An 18,222-nucleotide genomic window follows, 5' to 3' on the forward strand; every position below is an offset into this window, starting at 1 on the left:
ACACAGCTGTTAATTGCCCTGCTTTGCCAAATCACAGCCAGATCTATTCATGTGGTTGGGTCCGAACAATAAATCGAGCGCTTGAATCTCAAAATAAAACGAAAGATGTAAAAATAGCAATCATCCGAGGAAGTGGCATGTGGCCGCCGAGCGCATTACTGTCAGTGTGATTCTAAACATAACCCGGCTGTGGAATGGAGCATTCTGCAGAGTAGAACTTATTTCAGGACTTGTGTTCTATACTTTACCAGTCCTTGTTATAGGCATTATGTCATTCTTTTATTCTGTTATCTTTCTTGGTTATATGAAATTATGTATAAATAGAGAACTAAAATGCTTGACTATATTTGGGTTCCACAGTTATAGTGCTTTTTAATAAAAGCACATCTAAAAACAGCCATATATATATCACATATATATACGGCAAAGTGAAAAGGTGAGATAGTATACATAATTGGGGTTATTTATCAAACTGGTGTACAGTAGAACTGGCTTAGTTGCCCATAGCAACCAATCAGATTCCACCAACCTATCAGATTCTACCTTTCATTTTCCAAAGGAGCTGTCAAAAATGAAAGGTGGCATCTGATTGGTGGTTATGGGCAACTAAGCCAGTTCTACTTTACACCAGTTTTATAAATGACCCCAAATATGTTTGCATTTTCGGAGTGTTTGGTATAATGGATCCATTATTTAAAAAAATGAGTTTATTGATTTGTAATTGTTTGAGTCAGTAAAAAGTGAAATTTTAGGCAAATTTTCATAATGATTAAAATAGAGCTACAAGAGTCCTGTACGAGGGCTGTCAATTCTTTCACTCTGGTCTCTCAACTTTAACATTCTGTGGTGTAAACTACAGAGTCTTTAAAAGGGTTGGCCCATCTGGCACATTCACGACATAATGCTAGGATATGCCATTAATGTCAGATAGGCCCGGGCCCCACCTCTGAGACCCTCTCCTATCTCCAGAACGGGGCCACCTTCCGTTCTCTGCTGTGAGAGATCTGAAAATACCTTGGCCATCCCTGGCAGTCCCATAGCGTTGAACGGAGAGCTTGTCCTCTGCGCTCTCCATTCACCACCATTGGACTTCTGAGGGTGCTCACTTGGCTAATTTTGGAACTCCCATAACAATGAATGGAGAGTACACCGCTCAAGCACAGCCACCACACCAGCACTGCCACCGCTATGGGACTGCCAGAGATTACCAAGTCTGGGCCCCATTCTGGAGATAGAAGGTGAGACCTGCACCTATCTGACATTGCATTTATAACATATGAGTTCACCAAAAGAGTTTAGGGACTTCCTCCCATCTGGCGTCACTTCCTGCTCTGCAGCTATTGGCTGAAGCCACATCTCCCAGATCTCCTGCTCTTCCCACCCATGCACTCCACACATAAAACTGTGAGCACTGAGAGATCCAGTTCATCTCTTTCCTCCTGTGTTCGGACCAGAAAGCAGAAAGAATAGCCTGGAAAGAAGCAGAGAGCTCTCAATATTAACAGTATTTTGTGCGTACAGAGGAAGGAAGAACCAACAGCTGTCGAGAATTGAGTGATGGCTGAGAAGGGAGCGTCATTTTGGCAGCTTCTCTTGTGCAGCCCAGTAATGTGAAGCAGCTTTCTTATTGCTAGTGGCATTAAAAGGGTTTTCTGGAAATAATTGACTATTAGCTGAAGCCTGCTCCTCACTGCTTCCAATCCTAAACACCGGCTCTCCTTTCCTCCACCTTCTGGTTCCAAGCTTGTTTTCTTCTGGCTGGGTCACCTGCCCCACTGCAGCCAATGACTGGCTTCAGCGGTGACCTATCACTTGGGGACACATCATCTCTGAAGCCAGTCATTGGCTGCAGTCACACACAACATTAAGGACTTATGTATAGAGTACCTTAGATCTGACATGTTTTAGCAATTACTTGTACTCCCAATGTAATAACAATTTTGGACCACTATTCTCATGACCCTTATGTTGTACCATTACTTTAATATTCCTACTCGAAGTTTATGAATGAATTGTCAGCAGTTTGACTGAAAGTTCCATCTGGCAGTTACCATTTGGGGGTGTGTCCCTCCTCAGGCTGACACTAGCATTACAGATTGGATAGTGTAAGACTGTGCAGGGACACACCCCCAACTAGTAATGTCCAGATGGATCTTTATTGAAGACTGCTGGCAATTCATTTCTTAACTTCTAGAAGGAATAATAGTTGAATGGCACAACATAAAGTTATATGAAAAGATGATTCAGAATTGATATTACATGAGGAACGCATGCAGGTAGTAGAGGAGACATGTCAGGAGGGATGATGGCTTCCCTTTAAGCTTTATTCTTGCTGTTTAAAGGTATGCGAATGCTATGTTGCCACAAAAGGTAACCCAGGGTTGGATAGGATAGGAATGCGGCTCTAAATGTGAAGACCTTTTTTAGCCAAATGTGATTGGTGAGGTAATTATTTTGTTCCCAAAAAAACAAAGTCAAATGCGTGTATATAAATCCTATGTATAATTCAGTTGAACATTGAACAATCAGAACATTCCCCATATAGCCCCAGGTCTGTTACCTGGTGGAGTCCTGAGCTGCAAGTTCAACGGGTGACACCAAATTGCAACTGGCGCCTCCCCCTAGGGGCCTCTATGTAATGTGATCCAGGTATAGGAATGCTGAGTGGTATAGTGCGGCCTAAAATGTCCCTTTTATGTGTGTCACAGTACTCCTATCTGGATACGGCTGGATAAATAGGGGTAATAATTGAGGAATTCTTGAGGATTGACCACAAGTTCTCAATGGGATTAAGATCTGGGGAGTTGAGAATGGAAGACCTCACTTCATCAATGAGACATACTGAAAAAAGTTTCACCAAGACCTGGAGTCAATGGTTGAACTTCTTTGAATCGGTGGAAGGAAAAACACTCATAGCATCTGAATAAGAGTGCAGGTTTGGGTATGATGTCTCCCTTCCCTTTTCCCTTCCCTCCACCCTTGTTCTTTCCTTCCCTGTCCCCCCCTTTCCTTGTCTACTTTATTTCGCGACAGTGTTTTCGGATTCAATTTGCTTTTTATGGTTCCACATGATATTGTGGTATTCCCGAGTAGGGTTTTATAATTTTTTGACTTATCATTTGTCATTTACTGTACTCATGCTTTATTAATGAGTTGTATTCATTATCAGTCCCATTGTCCACCATGCTTTGGGTTGTTAAAAATTGAAAAATCTTAAATAAAGAATTTACAAAAAAAAAAAAAAAGATATGGGGAGTTTCCAGGCCATGGACCCAAAATGTCAATGTTTTGGTCCCCGAGCCTTATGGCACGGTCCTCCATCGCGCTGGAAAATGCATTGTTCTTCACCAAACTGTTGTTGGATTGTTGGAAGAAGTTGCTGTTGGAGGGTGTTTTGGTACCATTCTTTATTCATGGCTGTGTTTTTGGCCAAAATTGTGAGTGAGCCCACTCCCTTGGATGAGAAGATACCCCACACATGAATGGTCTCAGGATGCTTTACTGTTGGCATGACACAGGACTGATGGTAGCACTCGCCTTTTCTTCTCCGAACAAGCCTTTTTCCAGATGCCCCAAACAATCGGAAAGAGGCTTCATCGGAGAATATGACTTTGCCCCAGTCCTCAGCAGTCCATTCACCATACTTTCTGCAGAAGATCAATCTGTCCCTGATGTTTTTTTTTGGAGAGAAGTGGCTTCTTTTCTGCCCTTCTTGACACCAGGCCATCTTTCAAAAGTCTTCGCCTCACTGTGCGTGCAGATGCGCTCACACCTGCCTGCTGCCATTCCTGAGCAAGCTCTGCACTGGTGGCACTCCGATCCCGCAGCTGAATCCTCTTTAGGAGACGATACTGGCGCTTGCTGGACTTTCTCGGATGCCCTGAAGCCTTCCTAACAAGAATTGAACCTCTTTCCTTGAAGTTCTTGATGATCCTATAAATTGTTGATTGAGGTGCAATCTTAGTAGCCACAATATCCATGCCTGTGAAGCCATTTTTATGCAACGCAATGATGGCTGCACGCGTTTCTTTGCAGGTCACCATGGTTAACAATGGAAGAACAATTATTTCAAGCATCACCCTCCTTTTAACATGTCAAGTCTGCCATTTTAACCCAATCAGCCTGACATAATGATCTCCAGCCTTGTGCTCGTCAACATTCTCACCTGAGTTAACAAGACGATTACTGAAATGATCTCAGCAGGTCCTTTAATGACAGCAATGAAATGCAGTGGAAAGGTTTTTTTGGGATTAAGTTAATTTTTATGGCAAAAAGGACTATGCAATTCATCTGATCAGTCTTCATAACATTCTGGAGTATATGCAAATTGCTATTATAAAAACTTAAGCAGCAACTTTTCCGATTTCCAATATTTATGTAATTCTCAAAAAAACATCCAGTCCTGTGGGCAAAAATGCCTTGTGGATGCTAGAGGTCGGAGGAGAATGGACCGACTGATTCAAGCTGATAGAAGAGCAACGTTGACTGAAATAACCACTCGTTACAACCGAGGTATGCAGCAAAGCATTTGTGAAGCCACAACACGCACAACCTTGAGGCAGATGGGCTACAACAGCAGAAGACCCCACCGGGTACCACTCATCTCCACTACAAATAGGAAAAAGAGGCTACAATTTGCACGAGCTCACCAAAAATTGGACTGTTGAAGACTGGAAAAATGTTGCCTGGTCTGATGAGTCTCGATTTCTGTTGAGACATTGAAATGGTAGAGTCCGAATTTGGCGTAAACAGAATGAGAACATGTATCCATCCTCTGATGGCTACTTCCAGCAGGATAATGCACCATGTCACAAAGCTCGAATCATTTCAAATTGGTTTCTTGAACATGACAATGAGTTCACTGTACTAAAATGGCCCCCACAGTCACCAGATCTCAACCCAATAGAGCATCTTTGGGATGTGGTGGAACGGGAGCTTCGTGCCCTGGATGTGCATCCCTCAAATCTCCATCAACTGCAAGATGCTATCCTATCAATATGGGCCAACATTTCTAAAGAATGCTATCAGCACCTTGTTGAATCAATGCCACGTAGAATTAAGGCAGTTCTAAAGGCAAAAGGGGGTCCAACACCAAATTAGTATGGTGTTCCTAATAATTCTTTAGGCGAGTGTATATTTTGGTTGGTCCCACTACCTTCCAATGCGTTTCACCGTGCCGGAGGCACCAGTTCATCAAGGGACAAAAAAGATGGAATAATATCCATATCAATCATCTAAATAAGATGCATAGATATTGTCACAACATCTAATATGGTGCATTAATAAAGTCATATAAGAATGACAATATAATGGTGTTTAGGAGGACCATTAGACATTTGGTCAAAATGCCACTCAAGTTGTTTTACATTATATAAATCAACCCCCTCATAGATATTAAGTATTCAAAGAGTTAATACACAAGGTTAGATAACCATACATCTATATATTAGACCACTCAGGTCTGGTACTTGCGTTACTGGGTTAAATCTGTAAGTTATGATGGTATGCCTCAGGGGGATCAGGTGGCCGCCGCTGTACGTCTTCACGCCACATCACGACGCATAGCGCTGCGTTCCACCGCCGAAATAGAGGTGAAAGAATATCAATACTTGACAAAAATGATATAAAGCCCTCCAGATTGACTTTTGAGTGGATATCAATAATTCACCATACATAAAGTTACCATAAAAAGGGGAGAAAGCTTAATAAAGGAAAAGAAAAGAAATAAAAGGGGGAGAAAAAGTATTTTATTTTTATTAAAATATATCTTTTGTAGAAATATATCTTTTGTAGGATGTGGTATATATATATATATATATATATATATATAACCACATGTGAAAATTCAGGGAGAAATAATGTACAGTGTCCTAGAGAAGAGGTATCTATCACAAAGATATGTGTATTCGTTCAATAAAAATATATATTTTCCTCTTCTTAAATGATAATAAACTCATGTGGCCCAGTTTAAATTAAGCAAGTGAAATCTATATTTTCATTTAGACCCATAGGTGAGACCGTGTTGAAATCTGTATATCCATCGGGATTCTTTTTGTTTTAATATCTGATCCATATCTCCTCCTCTGGTGGACAGTCTGACTACTTCAATCATCGAGAATGAAATACCAGTAAAATCACTGATGTTGTAATTGGATGTGTCTGACAATCGGTTTATCACGTTTATTCCTAACGTCACCTAGGTGTTCCAAAATGCGTGTTTTAAATTCCCTACATGTTTTACCCACATATAGGATTCCACAGTGACATTGTATTAAATAAACGACACCTATGGTGTTACAATTTGCAAAACTTCGGGCTTTGTATACTTTTGTACCCATACTGTCTCTAAAGGTATCACCATTCCTAATAAAAGGGCAGGCTTTACATCGCCCACATTTAAAGGTAGCATTTTTCCAGTTTTGGAGCCAGGTTTCTTTTTTGGGGGGATCGTAATGGCTATGTACAAGGGTGTCCCCAATATTTCTACCCCTACGAAAAGTGATAGAGGGGGTATCCGCTAAATAGTCTTTCAGGTCACTATCTGTTTTGAGGAGGGACCAGTACCGATTCAAGATATCCCTAACCTGATTGTGTTGGGAATCAAAGGTCCCAATTATACGTATCAAACTATCCTCTTTTTTTTATCTCGTGGCTGAAAAAGGACCACCCGATTACTCTCACGTGCATAATTTCAGGCTTCCTCTAGACCAGGGATGCTCAACCTGCGGCCCTTCAGCTGTTGCAAAACTACAACTCCCAGCATGCCTGGACAACCTACAGCTATCAGCCTACAGCAGAGCATGATGGGATTTGTAGTTTTACAACAGCTGGAAGGCCGCATGTTGAGCATTCTTGCTCTTGACAATAATCCGGGTAGCCCCTCTGTTTAAACCTGTAGAACAGTTTTTGTGCTTCATGTTCAAATTCCTCCACTGTACAGCAATTACCCCTAATTTTCAAGAACTGGCCCTTTTGGAATACCTCTCCTCAATGATTTCACATGGAAACTTTCCCACCTTAAAAGACTATTAGTTGCAGTTTGTTTGTGGTAAAGCGTAGTTCTTAATTGCCGATGTTCTCCCTTGCTAATTCTTATATCAAGAAATGATATCGAAGAGCTATTTATTTCAGATGTAAAATGCAAACCAATAGATTGGTTGACCATAGATTGTTCAAATCCAGTTACAGTTCCTGTCCAAAATAGTAAAATATTGTTTATAAAATGCACCCACAATGGGATAAACTGGGTCAATGATGACATCTCTTCAGTGAAAACAACGGTATCCTCCCACCAGCCCAGGAGCGAATTTGCATAGGTGGGCGCACATGGGCTCCCCATTGCGGTGCCCCTGAGCTGGTGGTAGAATTTACAGTCAAAAAGAAAATAATTATGTGTGAGCAAGTAGTTGAGGTTAGGGATATCTTGAATCGGTACTGGTCCCTCCTCAAAACAGATCCTGACCTAAAAGACTATTTAGCGGATACCCCCTCTCTCACTTTTCGTAGGGGTAGAAATATTGGGGACACCGTTGTCCATAGCCATTATTATCCCCCCAAAAAGAAACCTGGCTCCAGAACCGGAAAAATAGTACCTTTAAATGTGGGCGATGTAAGCCTGCCCTTTTATTGGGAATGGTGATACCTTTAGAGACAGTATGGGTACAAAAGTGTACAAAGCCCGAAGTTTTGCAAATTGTAACACCATAGGTGTCGTTTATTTAATACAATGTCACTGTGGAATCCTATATGTGGGTAAAACATGTAGGGAATTTAAAACACGCATTTTGGAACACCTAGGTGACATTAGGAATAAACGTGATAAACTGATTGTCAGACACATCCAATTACAACATCAGTGATTTTACTGGTATTTCATTCTTGATGATTGAAGTAGTCAGACTGTCCACCAGAGAAGGAGATATGGATCAGATATTGAAACAAATAGAATCCCGATGGATGTACAGACTTAAAGGGGTTCTGCAGTTTGTTTAAACTGATGATCTATCCTCCGGATAGAACATCTGAACAGAGCTTAGCCGCACCCAGGCAAGTTCATACTAGTCGTGACGTCACTGGGCCAGCGGTAAACAGTGAGAAGGCCGCAACGCTGCTGGAGCACCACTGCCTTCTCAAACAGCTGATCGGCGGCGGTCCCGGGTGTCGGACCCCCGCCGATCAAATGCTGGTGATCTATCCAGAGGGTAGATCATCAGTTTAAACAAACTGCAGAACCCCTTTTAACACGGTCTCACCTATGGGTCTAAATGAAAATATAGATTTCACTTGCTTCATTTAAACTGGGCCACATGAGTTTATTATCATTTAAGAAGAGGAAAATATATCTGTTTAATGAAAGAATACACATATCTTTGTGATAGATACCTCTTTTCTGGGACACTGTTCGTTATTTCTCCCTAAATTTTCACATGTGGTTATATATATATATACCACATCCTAAAGATATAATTGTACAAAAGATATATTTTAATAAAATAAAATACTTTTCTCTCCCCCTTTTTATTTATTTTCTTTTCCTTATTAAGCTTTCCCCCCTTTTTATGGTAACTTTACGTATGGTGAATTATTGATATATCCCCTCAAAAGTCAATCTAGAGGGCTTTATATCATTTTTGTCATGTATAAATAAAGTTATTGATATTCTTTCACTGCGGTAGAACTCAGCGCTGTGCGTTGTGACGTGGTGCAATGATGTACAGCGGCTCTCGATCGAGATCTCGCGATATTGGCCCTCTGATCTTGTTTAAAAAGGGCGCGTCACCAGAGTATGCCGATTGCCACTCCACGCCAGAGACCAATGCCGCGTCTATCCGCAACGCCGCGTCTATCCACAACGCTGCTTCAGCGGCAGCCACCTGATCCCCCTGAGGCATACCATCATAACTTACAGATTTAACCCAGTAACGCAAGTACCAGACCTGAGCGGTCTAATATATAGATGTATGGTTATCTAACCTTGTGTATTAACTTTTTGAATACTTGATATCTATGAGGGGGTTGATTTATATTTTATATAAAACAACTTGAGTGGCAATTTGACCAAAGGTCTGATGGTCATCCTATACACCATTATTTTGTCATTCTTATGTGACTTTATTAATGCACCATATTAGATTACCATCTTGTTGTGACAATATCTATGCACCTTATTTAGATGATTGATATGGATATTATTCCATATTTTTTGTCCCCTGATGAACTGGTGCCTCCGGCACAGTGAAATGTGCTGGATTGTAGTGGGACCAACCAAAATTATATGTTGATTATTCAACTCTGAACAATTAACAGTGTATTTTTTATTTTTTGTTTTTATTTTTGTAAATAGTAAGGTGTTGTGCAAATAGATATAATTGACACCCTGACCTGACTTTTGGACTAGTATATTATGTTCTCTTGGTGATGGGATCTACAGTCAGGTCCATAAATATTGGAACATCACACAATTCTGACATGTTTGGCTCTATACGCCACCACAATGGATTTGAAATGAAACAAACAAGATGTGCTTTACCTGCAGACTGTCAGCTTTAATTTGAGGGTATTTACATCCAAATCAGGTAAACGGTGTAGGAATTACAACAGTTTGCATATGTGCCCCTGACTTGTTAAGGAACCAAAAGTAATGGGACAGAATAATAATCATAAATCAAACTTTCACTTTTTAATACTTGGTTGCAAATCCTTTGCAGTCAATTACAGCCTGAAGTCTGGAACGCATAGACATCACCAGACACTGGATTTCATCCCTGGTGATGCTCTGCCAGGCCTCTACTGCAACTGTCTTCAGTTCCTGCTTGTTCTTGGGGCATTTTCCCTTCAGTTTTGTCTTCAGCAAGTGAAATGCATGCTCAACCGGATTCAGGTCAGATGACTGACTTGGCCATTGCATAACATTCCACTTCTTTCCCTTAAAAAACTCTTTGGTTGCTTTTGCAGTATGCTTTGGTTCACTGTCCATCTGCACTGTGAAGCGCCGTCCAATGAGTTCTGAAGCATTTGGCTGAATATGAGCAGATAATATTGCCCGAAACACTTCAGAATTCATCCTGCTGCTTTTGTCATCAGTCACATCATCAGAAAATACAATAGAACCAGTTCCATTGGCAGCCATACATGCCCACGCCATGACACTACCACCACCAACCTTCACTGATGAGGTGGTATGCTTAGGATCATGAGCAGTTCCTGTCCTTCTCCATACTCTTCTCTTCCCATCACTCTGTTACAAGTTGATCTTGGTCTCATCTGTCCATACGATGTTGTTCCAGAACTGTGAAGGCTTTTTTAGATGTCGTTTGCAAACTCTAATCTGGCCTTCCTGTTTTTGAGGCTCACCAATGGTTTACATCTTGTGGTGAACCCTCTGTATTGACTCTGGTGAAGTCTTCTCTTGATTGTTGACTTTGACACACATACACCTACCTCCTGGAGAGTGTTCTTGATCTGGCCAACTGTTGTGAAGGGTGTTTTCTTCACCAGGGAAAGAATTCTTCGGTCATCCACCACAGTTGTTTTCCGTGGTCTTCTGGATCTTTTGGTGTTGCTGAGCTCACCGGTGCGTTCCTTCTTTTTAAGAATGTTCCAAACAGTTGTTTTGGCCATGCCTAATGTTTTTGCTATCTCTCTGATGGGTTTGTCTTGTTTTTTCATCCTAACCATGGCTTGCTTCACTGATAGTGACAGCTCTTTGAATCTCATCTTGAGAGTTGACAGCAACAGATTCCAAATGCAAATGGCACACTTGAAATGAACTTTGGACTTTTTATCTGCTCATTGTAATTGGGATAATGAAGGAATAACACACACCTGGCCGTGGAACAGCTGAGTGGGAGGCACATATGCAAACTGTTGTAATTCCTACACTGTTCACCTGATTTGGATGTAAATACCCTCAAATTAAAGCTGACACTCTGCAGTTAAAGCACATCTTGTTTGTTTCATTTCAAATCTATTGTGGTTTTGTGTAGAGTCAAAAATGTTACAATTGTGTCACTGTCCCAATATTTATGGACCTGACTGTATTTCTGTGTCAGGGACTGACTAGGGTGACCAGGAGGTTCCAGACATAGGATCGCCCCCATCGGGCAGCCATTCCGTTTTTAGGCAGGGTTTAAATAGAAACAGGGAAAGGGGTAGGGATATTTTCTGTTTCCTTTCTTAATCTCCTATATAACATCTATTGGTAGGAGGTGGTACCAAGGGATTTTATATCATTTTGATATTAAAAGTTAAGTTTTAGTGGTGTTCTTTCTGTGACACTTAAAGAGGACCTTTTCACTACAACAAAAAATCTAAACTAAGCATACAGACATGTAGAGCGGCGCCCAGGGATCTCCCTGCACTTACTATTATCCCTGGGCGCCGGCTCAACTGGGTGGAGCCTGCCGGCGTCACCTTCCCCCAGGCTGGAGCGCTGGCCAATCGTAGCGCTCAGCTTATAGCCTGAGAGAAAAAAAAAACTCTCAGGCTATGAGCTGAGTACTGCGATTGGCCAGCGCTACAGCCTGGGAGAAGGAGATGCCGGCAGGCTCCACCCAATTGAGCCGAAAATATGAAGATACCGGAGCCTATACCGGGAGAACGGAGCGGCGCCCAGGGTTAATAGTAAGTGCAGGGAGATCCCTGGGCGCCGCTCTACATGTCTGTATGCTTAGTTTAGATTTTTTTATTGTAGTGAAAGGTCCTCTTTAAGCATTAAAACTGCCAGGCAAACTTGACTCTGCTACATCTGTTTCTCTCTGGCTCTGCTGTACTGACAGGCTGACTGTATGTCTTTGTTTCTTCTTGTATGCTACACTTCTCTTTGTATGGTCTTCTCTAGATTAGGCCAGGGAACTGTCCTGGCTCCTGAGGCTTTACGCTTTGGCCTCCATGGCCAGCAGAGCTGAGTGTGCTCTGGCTGGCTTGGACACTTCCAGCAGAGACGTGCCCTACACACCTTACTCAAGCAGGGGATAAGCTAGACTAACTCTAACTGGTTCCCACCCTTCCTGCAGGAAGTGGAACTCGCCCACTCCTCTCCAGAGGGGGTTTAGAATGGAATGGAAAGCTCCATTCTACCTAAGTACAGCTCTGCCGTGTTTTCTGCCACCTGCTGGTGAACCAGGCATATTACACGTAAACATTATTATAGATGCACATTGTGGAGAGGACCTGGAACATAATGCATAGATGACTTTGTGTTAGACCATTAAGGACGGTAGCAGGGTGTAGGAGTGGCAACACCACTCAGGGGTGTTTACACAAGGAAATCTCACCAATCAACTAAGATAAAGAAGTAAAGTAAAAAAATATATATTGCTTCCCTGTATATGGTAAATTACACTTATTTCATGTTATTTTCAGGCACAATTCCTCACTTTATGGGTCTAACAAATCTCTTTTTTTTTTTTTTTTCACCAGGATAACAAAGCCTTTAACATTTGCAGACTGTGTTGGGAATGAACTGCCTTTAGGATGGGAAATGGTTTATGATCAGCAGATTGGTGTTTATTATATGGACCACATAAACCGTAAGTTTCTTGTCCTGTTACACAAGCCTGCTTATTCTCCCTTTGCTACTTTTATATAACATTTAGCTTTTTATATTGTGTAATGTCACGCACAAATAGCTTTCTGCTGCCTGAAGCATCTTAAGCCGACTCCACGTTTGGCTACATGCACACGAATGCGCCGTGCGGCCCACAAATTGCGGATCAGCAAAACACGGATGCCGCCCATATGCATTCCACAATTTAGGAATGGGCCGCCCATAATATAAATGCCTATTCTTGTCCAAAAAACAGACAAGATTAGGACATGTTCTATTTTATTTTGCGGGGCTATGGAACATTGAAGTGAATATGTCCACATCCAAGCTGCAAAAATGCAGCTGGGATGCGGACCCAAACAACGGTCGTGTGAATGAGGCCTTATGGAGAGGAGCATAAGCTATTCCCAGATATTCCTTGTAGCAGTTTATCCACATTAGATGGAATTAAGTTGGATTTCAACAGGTTTGTTCCTTCTCTTCCCTGCCATCTGCCAAGATGTCCCTAAATGCGCTAGATCATTTGCCGATCGCAGGTAAATTGGCAACCTCAGCTTACCAATGGCCTGCATAAGACTACATTCTCACGAACGTGAAAAATGGTTGTGTGCCATTGTTAGAACCAATTGATGTCAATGGGGCTATTCATGTGACCATTTTTTAATGGCCAGTGAATAGCGGCCGTCAAAAACAGGAGATGTCCTATTTTTGGCCTTTTTCATGGCCAGGTAGCCCCTATTGAAATGAATGTGACTGTTTTTAACGGCCGTTAGACAGGATTGCACCCATCTAACGACTGGTAAAAACGGGTACACTAGTGGAAAATGGCCCTTTAGGGGTTAAAATAAAAAAATTCTCATCCACTTGCCCACACAGAGGCAGTCGCGCCTCGTTTGATGCTGAAGGACCTGCGCTCTCAGCGTGATGACGTCACCATGCTCTCCCATAGATATTCATGAAGGCTTATCCAATAGACTAGCAAAAAATGTTGAATTTTTAGTGCAGGAATTTAAAGAAAAGTAATAAATCTACTGATGTGTAGCATCCATTAATCCAGAAAGTATGATCATCTGGCTATTGTTTCAGGATACTGTGGAATGTCACACGGTTAGGAGCAGAAAGGCAAAACCGTTTAGGAATTTTCAGATTTCAAAAAGTGATAGCAATAAATTTTGTCTTGAACATTGTTTTGTCCTGCTGTTTCTCTGCCCTTTCAAGTGAGTTTTTATACTGTTCTGTGACCGTCTGATAATCCAGAATAACAGGAATTTTACTGTATAATACAGAGTAGATTTCATGTTTGATAGATAATTAGGTTTCCAGTTACTATAAGTGGAATGAATGCCCACAATTAAAGGAGTTGGCCACTTTCTGAGTATTTGTGACTAACATGTATGTAAGATGACTATCTGACACTAATATAGGCTTTTGAAATGTTCTTTTCCGTTTTCTAAACTATGCCGCCCTTGTACTGTTCTGTCCACACAGAGGTCTTGTCCATAAGATGGCCGCTGATGAAGGGTCATGTGACCAGGCAAATCACCTCCATGTGATGTCTCCTCCATTCAAACACACTGCAACTGCGCTAAACTCCCAATAGTACGTGCAGATGGCAGGTACAGTGTATTTGAATAAATGAGATATCACATTGAGGTAATTTGTCTGGTCACATGACCCTCCATCAGCAGCCATTTTGTGGACAGCAATAAGGATGTAACAAACGAAGGGGCATACCTTATGAAATATAGAAAATGGTGCAGCTTTTCAACAAAGACTATATTAGTAAGTTACATATAATCATCTTAGGGTACTTTCACACTTGCGTTTTTGTTTTCTGGTATTGAGTTCCGTCATAGGAGCTCAATACCGGAAAAAAACTGATCAGTTTTATCCTAATGCATTCTGAATGGAGAGCAATCCGTCCAGTATGCATCAGGATGTCTTCAGTTCAGTCCCTCTTATGTTTTTTGGACGGAGAAAATACCGCAGCATGCTGCGGTTTTCTCTCCGGCCAAAAATACTGAACACTTGCCGGAATGCTGGATCCGGCATTAATTTACATTGAAGTGTATTGGTGCCGGCTCCGGAATTAAGTGTTTAGGCAAAATGGATCCGGCTTTACAGTCTGCACATGCACAGACCTTTAAAAATGCAAAAAAATTAATACCTGATCTGTTTTTCCGGATCACACTGGATAGACGGATCCGGTATTTCAATGCATTTGTCAGACGGATCTGGATCCGTCTGACAAATGCCATCAGTTTGCGTTTGTCGGGCGACGGAACTGCCTGCCGGAATCCTCTGCCGCAAGTGGGAAAGTACCTTTACATACACATTAGTCAATGGTAACTAGAAAGTGGCCAACCCCTTTAAGAATAAACTTACTGCAACAGATTGTTAGTTTCTAAGGTTCTGAAAATGTGTATATATTTACAGTTGCATTAAAGGGGTTGTCTAACTTCTGAATAGAAAAACAGTCCCAGATGGTATAAAACCAAATCCACCACATACACTCTGGTGGTCGCCCCGATTGTTGTACGAGCAATTGGCACTGGACTGCTGTAGCTTATCATGGCCTCAACAGTCATGTGCCATGCTATTGGCATCGCCGCTTAGCGATGGGCGCTATGATGTCAGGACTACAGCACATTGCCATTGAGACCATTGATTAGCTGCAGCAGTCGTGTGCTGGTTGCTTGAAAACAAAGAATGGGGAGACCACAGGAGCTTCTGTGTTGGATAAGTGGGGGCCTGGAGAGGTAAGTATTATATTTTCTTTTAATTATTTTAAACTTTTGCGGCTATTTTATTTTTTATTTAGTTTTTTCAGAAGTTAGATATCCCCTTAATACAGAATATCCATTATATGCCATATGCTGGGGAAAATTAAATAATAGTGTACAGGACACTGGATATCGGAAAACTAAATTGCATGTTATAGATGTTATAGTAGGGTAGAGCGGAGATTTGAGGTACTTTATGCCAAGCTCAAAAATCCATGTTTACACACATTTCGGTAGATCTCTGTGCATTAAGTGTAATTCTTCATCCACTGTGGTCTACCAATAAGGAAATTGTGTCTGTGGTGCAAAGAAGGTCCAAGGTCAGACACATCTCTATTGGCCACCGGTGACCATGAGGTCTCCTTCCATCATATTTCATCATTACATGCAATTTGGTCAGCTTAAGATCAGTCACGTGACTGATCAAATCAAATTTTTGGAAGTCTTACACATGTAGTTCCATTTCCAGTGCTCTCACATCGTTTAATATTCTTACATTTTCTTGATTGCTTGTAGAGATCACACAAATTGAAGACCCTCGAGAGCAATGGAGACGAGAACAAGAGCGGATGCTGAAGGAGTATTTAGTTGTAGCCCAGGAGGCTCTAAATGCCAAAAAGGAGATTTATCAAATCAAACAGCAGCGGTTTGAGTTGGCTCAGGAAGAATATCAGCAACTCCATGAACTTTGTGAGGATGACAATCGTTCCCATGCCAGTTGTAAGTACAGAGATATGTTCTTTTTATTCTTTTTTCCCGCTTAAGAATGATAACATGTCTCGTGAAATTCCCTTGGTGTTTTCTGGAGACCGGTTTGTCGGCACATTGAAGTGTTTGTTCAGTTTCTATAGATACTTCATGTTGGCACTTTGCATATATAGGAACATGACAGATGCAGTCTGTTCTGATGGCTGAGATTCAATATATGGGGGCTGTCAATGCTCAAACCGTTAGCTGTGTATAGAATGGATGGGCATCTTCATTGTGTTGTGGGAGATAATTATTTTAGACAAGTTTTCCTTTTCAAATGAGTTTATAGAGTTGCAAATTATAATAGGGCAAGCTAAATTCTCAAACTTATCCTCACAATAAATTCCTATATTCCATACAGCGAGCTAGTCTTCAGGAGCAGATCCAGGAGACTAGAACATGACGGTTCCTTATTTTCATGGAGCACATCCTCAAAAGAAGTAGGATGGATATACTCTCAATGCATTTCTACAACTGCATGGTCATCCAAGCGTGTGCGAGTTCTCAAATAGTTCATAAAATGTGGAAAGACAGTTCAGCTCACCAAAAACATGTCTATCCCACTTGTGTCATATGTTTTACGGTGCAAAGGAAAATGCCATCTTGGCAATGGGTAAATACTACAATCTTAGAAGATACAGCACTTGTGGAAAAGTAGTTTGGTAATCAACTGGATAACTTTTGCATGTGCTCAATTGGGAGCTGTGAGGGAAAAAAAAAAGGATGTCGAAATCCAACCGCCTGATCCTTCACCCTGATATCTGTCGTCAGGGGAGAATCAGAACACATCCAAACACGTTAGATTTCGTCTGGTCCTGACCTAATTGATTTGGCCAACATTAATTTAATGTTTATGGCCATCTTAAAGGGGTCTTCCAAGATATTTTTACTAATGACCTATTCCCTGGATAGGTTATCAGTATCTGATCAGTTGGGGTCTGACACCCCCGCCGATCAGCTGTTTGAGAAGGCACACCGCTCGCAGTAGTGCCGTAGCCTTCTCGCAGCTTTTTCCTAGGCCATGTGACGTCACATTTATTGGTCACATGACCTAGGCGCAGCTCAGCCCCATTGAAGTGAAGGGAGCTGAGCTGCGATACCAAATGGAAGGAGCTGTGCTTGGTGAGCAGAGAGAAGGCTACTGCAAGGGCCGGTACCTTCTCATTCACCTGATCAGCAGGGGTCCCAGGTGTTGGACCCCACCGATCAGTAAAAATGTCTTGGAAAACCCTTGTAGCTGCAAGCAGCTGTAAGTTGCAGCAAGTTGAGTACCACGGTAAGGCTACTTTCGCTCATGGGTTTTGCCTTCCGGTTTTGAAACCCGGCAGAAGATCTCAAAACCGGTTGCCAAACGCTTATGTTTTGTCCCCATTCATTATCAATAGGGACAAAACAGAACAAATCAGATCAGGATGCATTCTGTTCTGGTTTGTTCAGACCGGACACAAAACCGCAGCTCTGGTCTGCAAAACTGAACAAACCGGATCCGGCACTAAAAACAATGTAAATCAATGGTACCGGATCTGTTTTTTTCAGAACCGAAAATCTGGTTTGTTCAGTTTCAATTTAATACAACTGAATCCAAACTAAACTGATGCAACCAGATGTATTATATCGAACTGAAGCCTTTTGCTCCTATATTGAGATCCTCTGCCAGATCTCAAAACCGGAGGTCAAAACTCATATGTGAAAGCAGCCTAAGAACACAGAAGTAATTTTTTTTTTTTTTTTTAGCTACCGCTGGTATAGTCCCTTTTATCCCTTATGTCTCAGTAATCTCATTTTAGTTAATGTTTTCCACTTTTTAGATAAGAATGTCGCCTGGCAGCGGCCTATGTGTGTAGGCCAACATTAGACAAAGCCATTCTTTATATAAGCTACTCCAACCCAAATATTCGTTCCCACTGCTCTGCGTGAGCTAGTGATGGCGCATACATAACTAAAAAGGTTAATTTTTCATTGTAGTGTGGTTGTTTTCAAACACATGGATCACATACCAGTTGTTGGCTTCCCGGTATCGGGAAGAATGATCATTTTGTAAGAAGCAGAAATGTATTACGTGGATTATGTTTGTTGTCCTTTTAGAGTTTTTTTTTCTCTTTGTGAATCACAGCTACCCACATATTACACTGATTCAAGTTG

The 18,222-nt window shown here is 41.5% G+C and overlaps 1 protein-coding gene across 1 annotated transcript in view; it reads left to right on the forward strand.

The window, feature by feature from the left end:
• Nucleotides 1–18,222, forward strand: part of WWC3 (WWC family member 3) — a 212,991-nt gene that overhangs the window by 84,115 nt on the left and 110,654 nt on the right. The window contains exons 2-3 of the mRNA XM_040423764.1: nucleotides 12,421–12,530; nucleotides 15,847–16,050. Coding sequence (XP_040279698.1) covers nucleotides 12,421–12,530; nucleotides 15,847–16,050 — 314 coding nt within the window. The remainder of the gene's footprint in view (nucleotides 1–12,420; nucleotides 12,531–15,846; nucleotides 16,051–18,222) is intronic.

The sequence above is a fragment of the Bufo bufo genome, chromosome 3 (assembly GCF_905171765.1).
Source record: "Bufo bufo chromosome 3, aBufBuf1.1, whole genome shotgun sequence".
Taxonomy (NCBI): domain Eukaryota; kingdom Metazoa; phylum Chordata; class Amphibia; order Anura; family Bufonidae; genus Bufo; species Bufo bufo.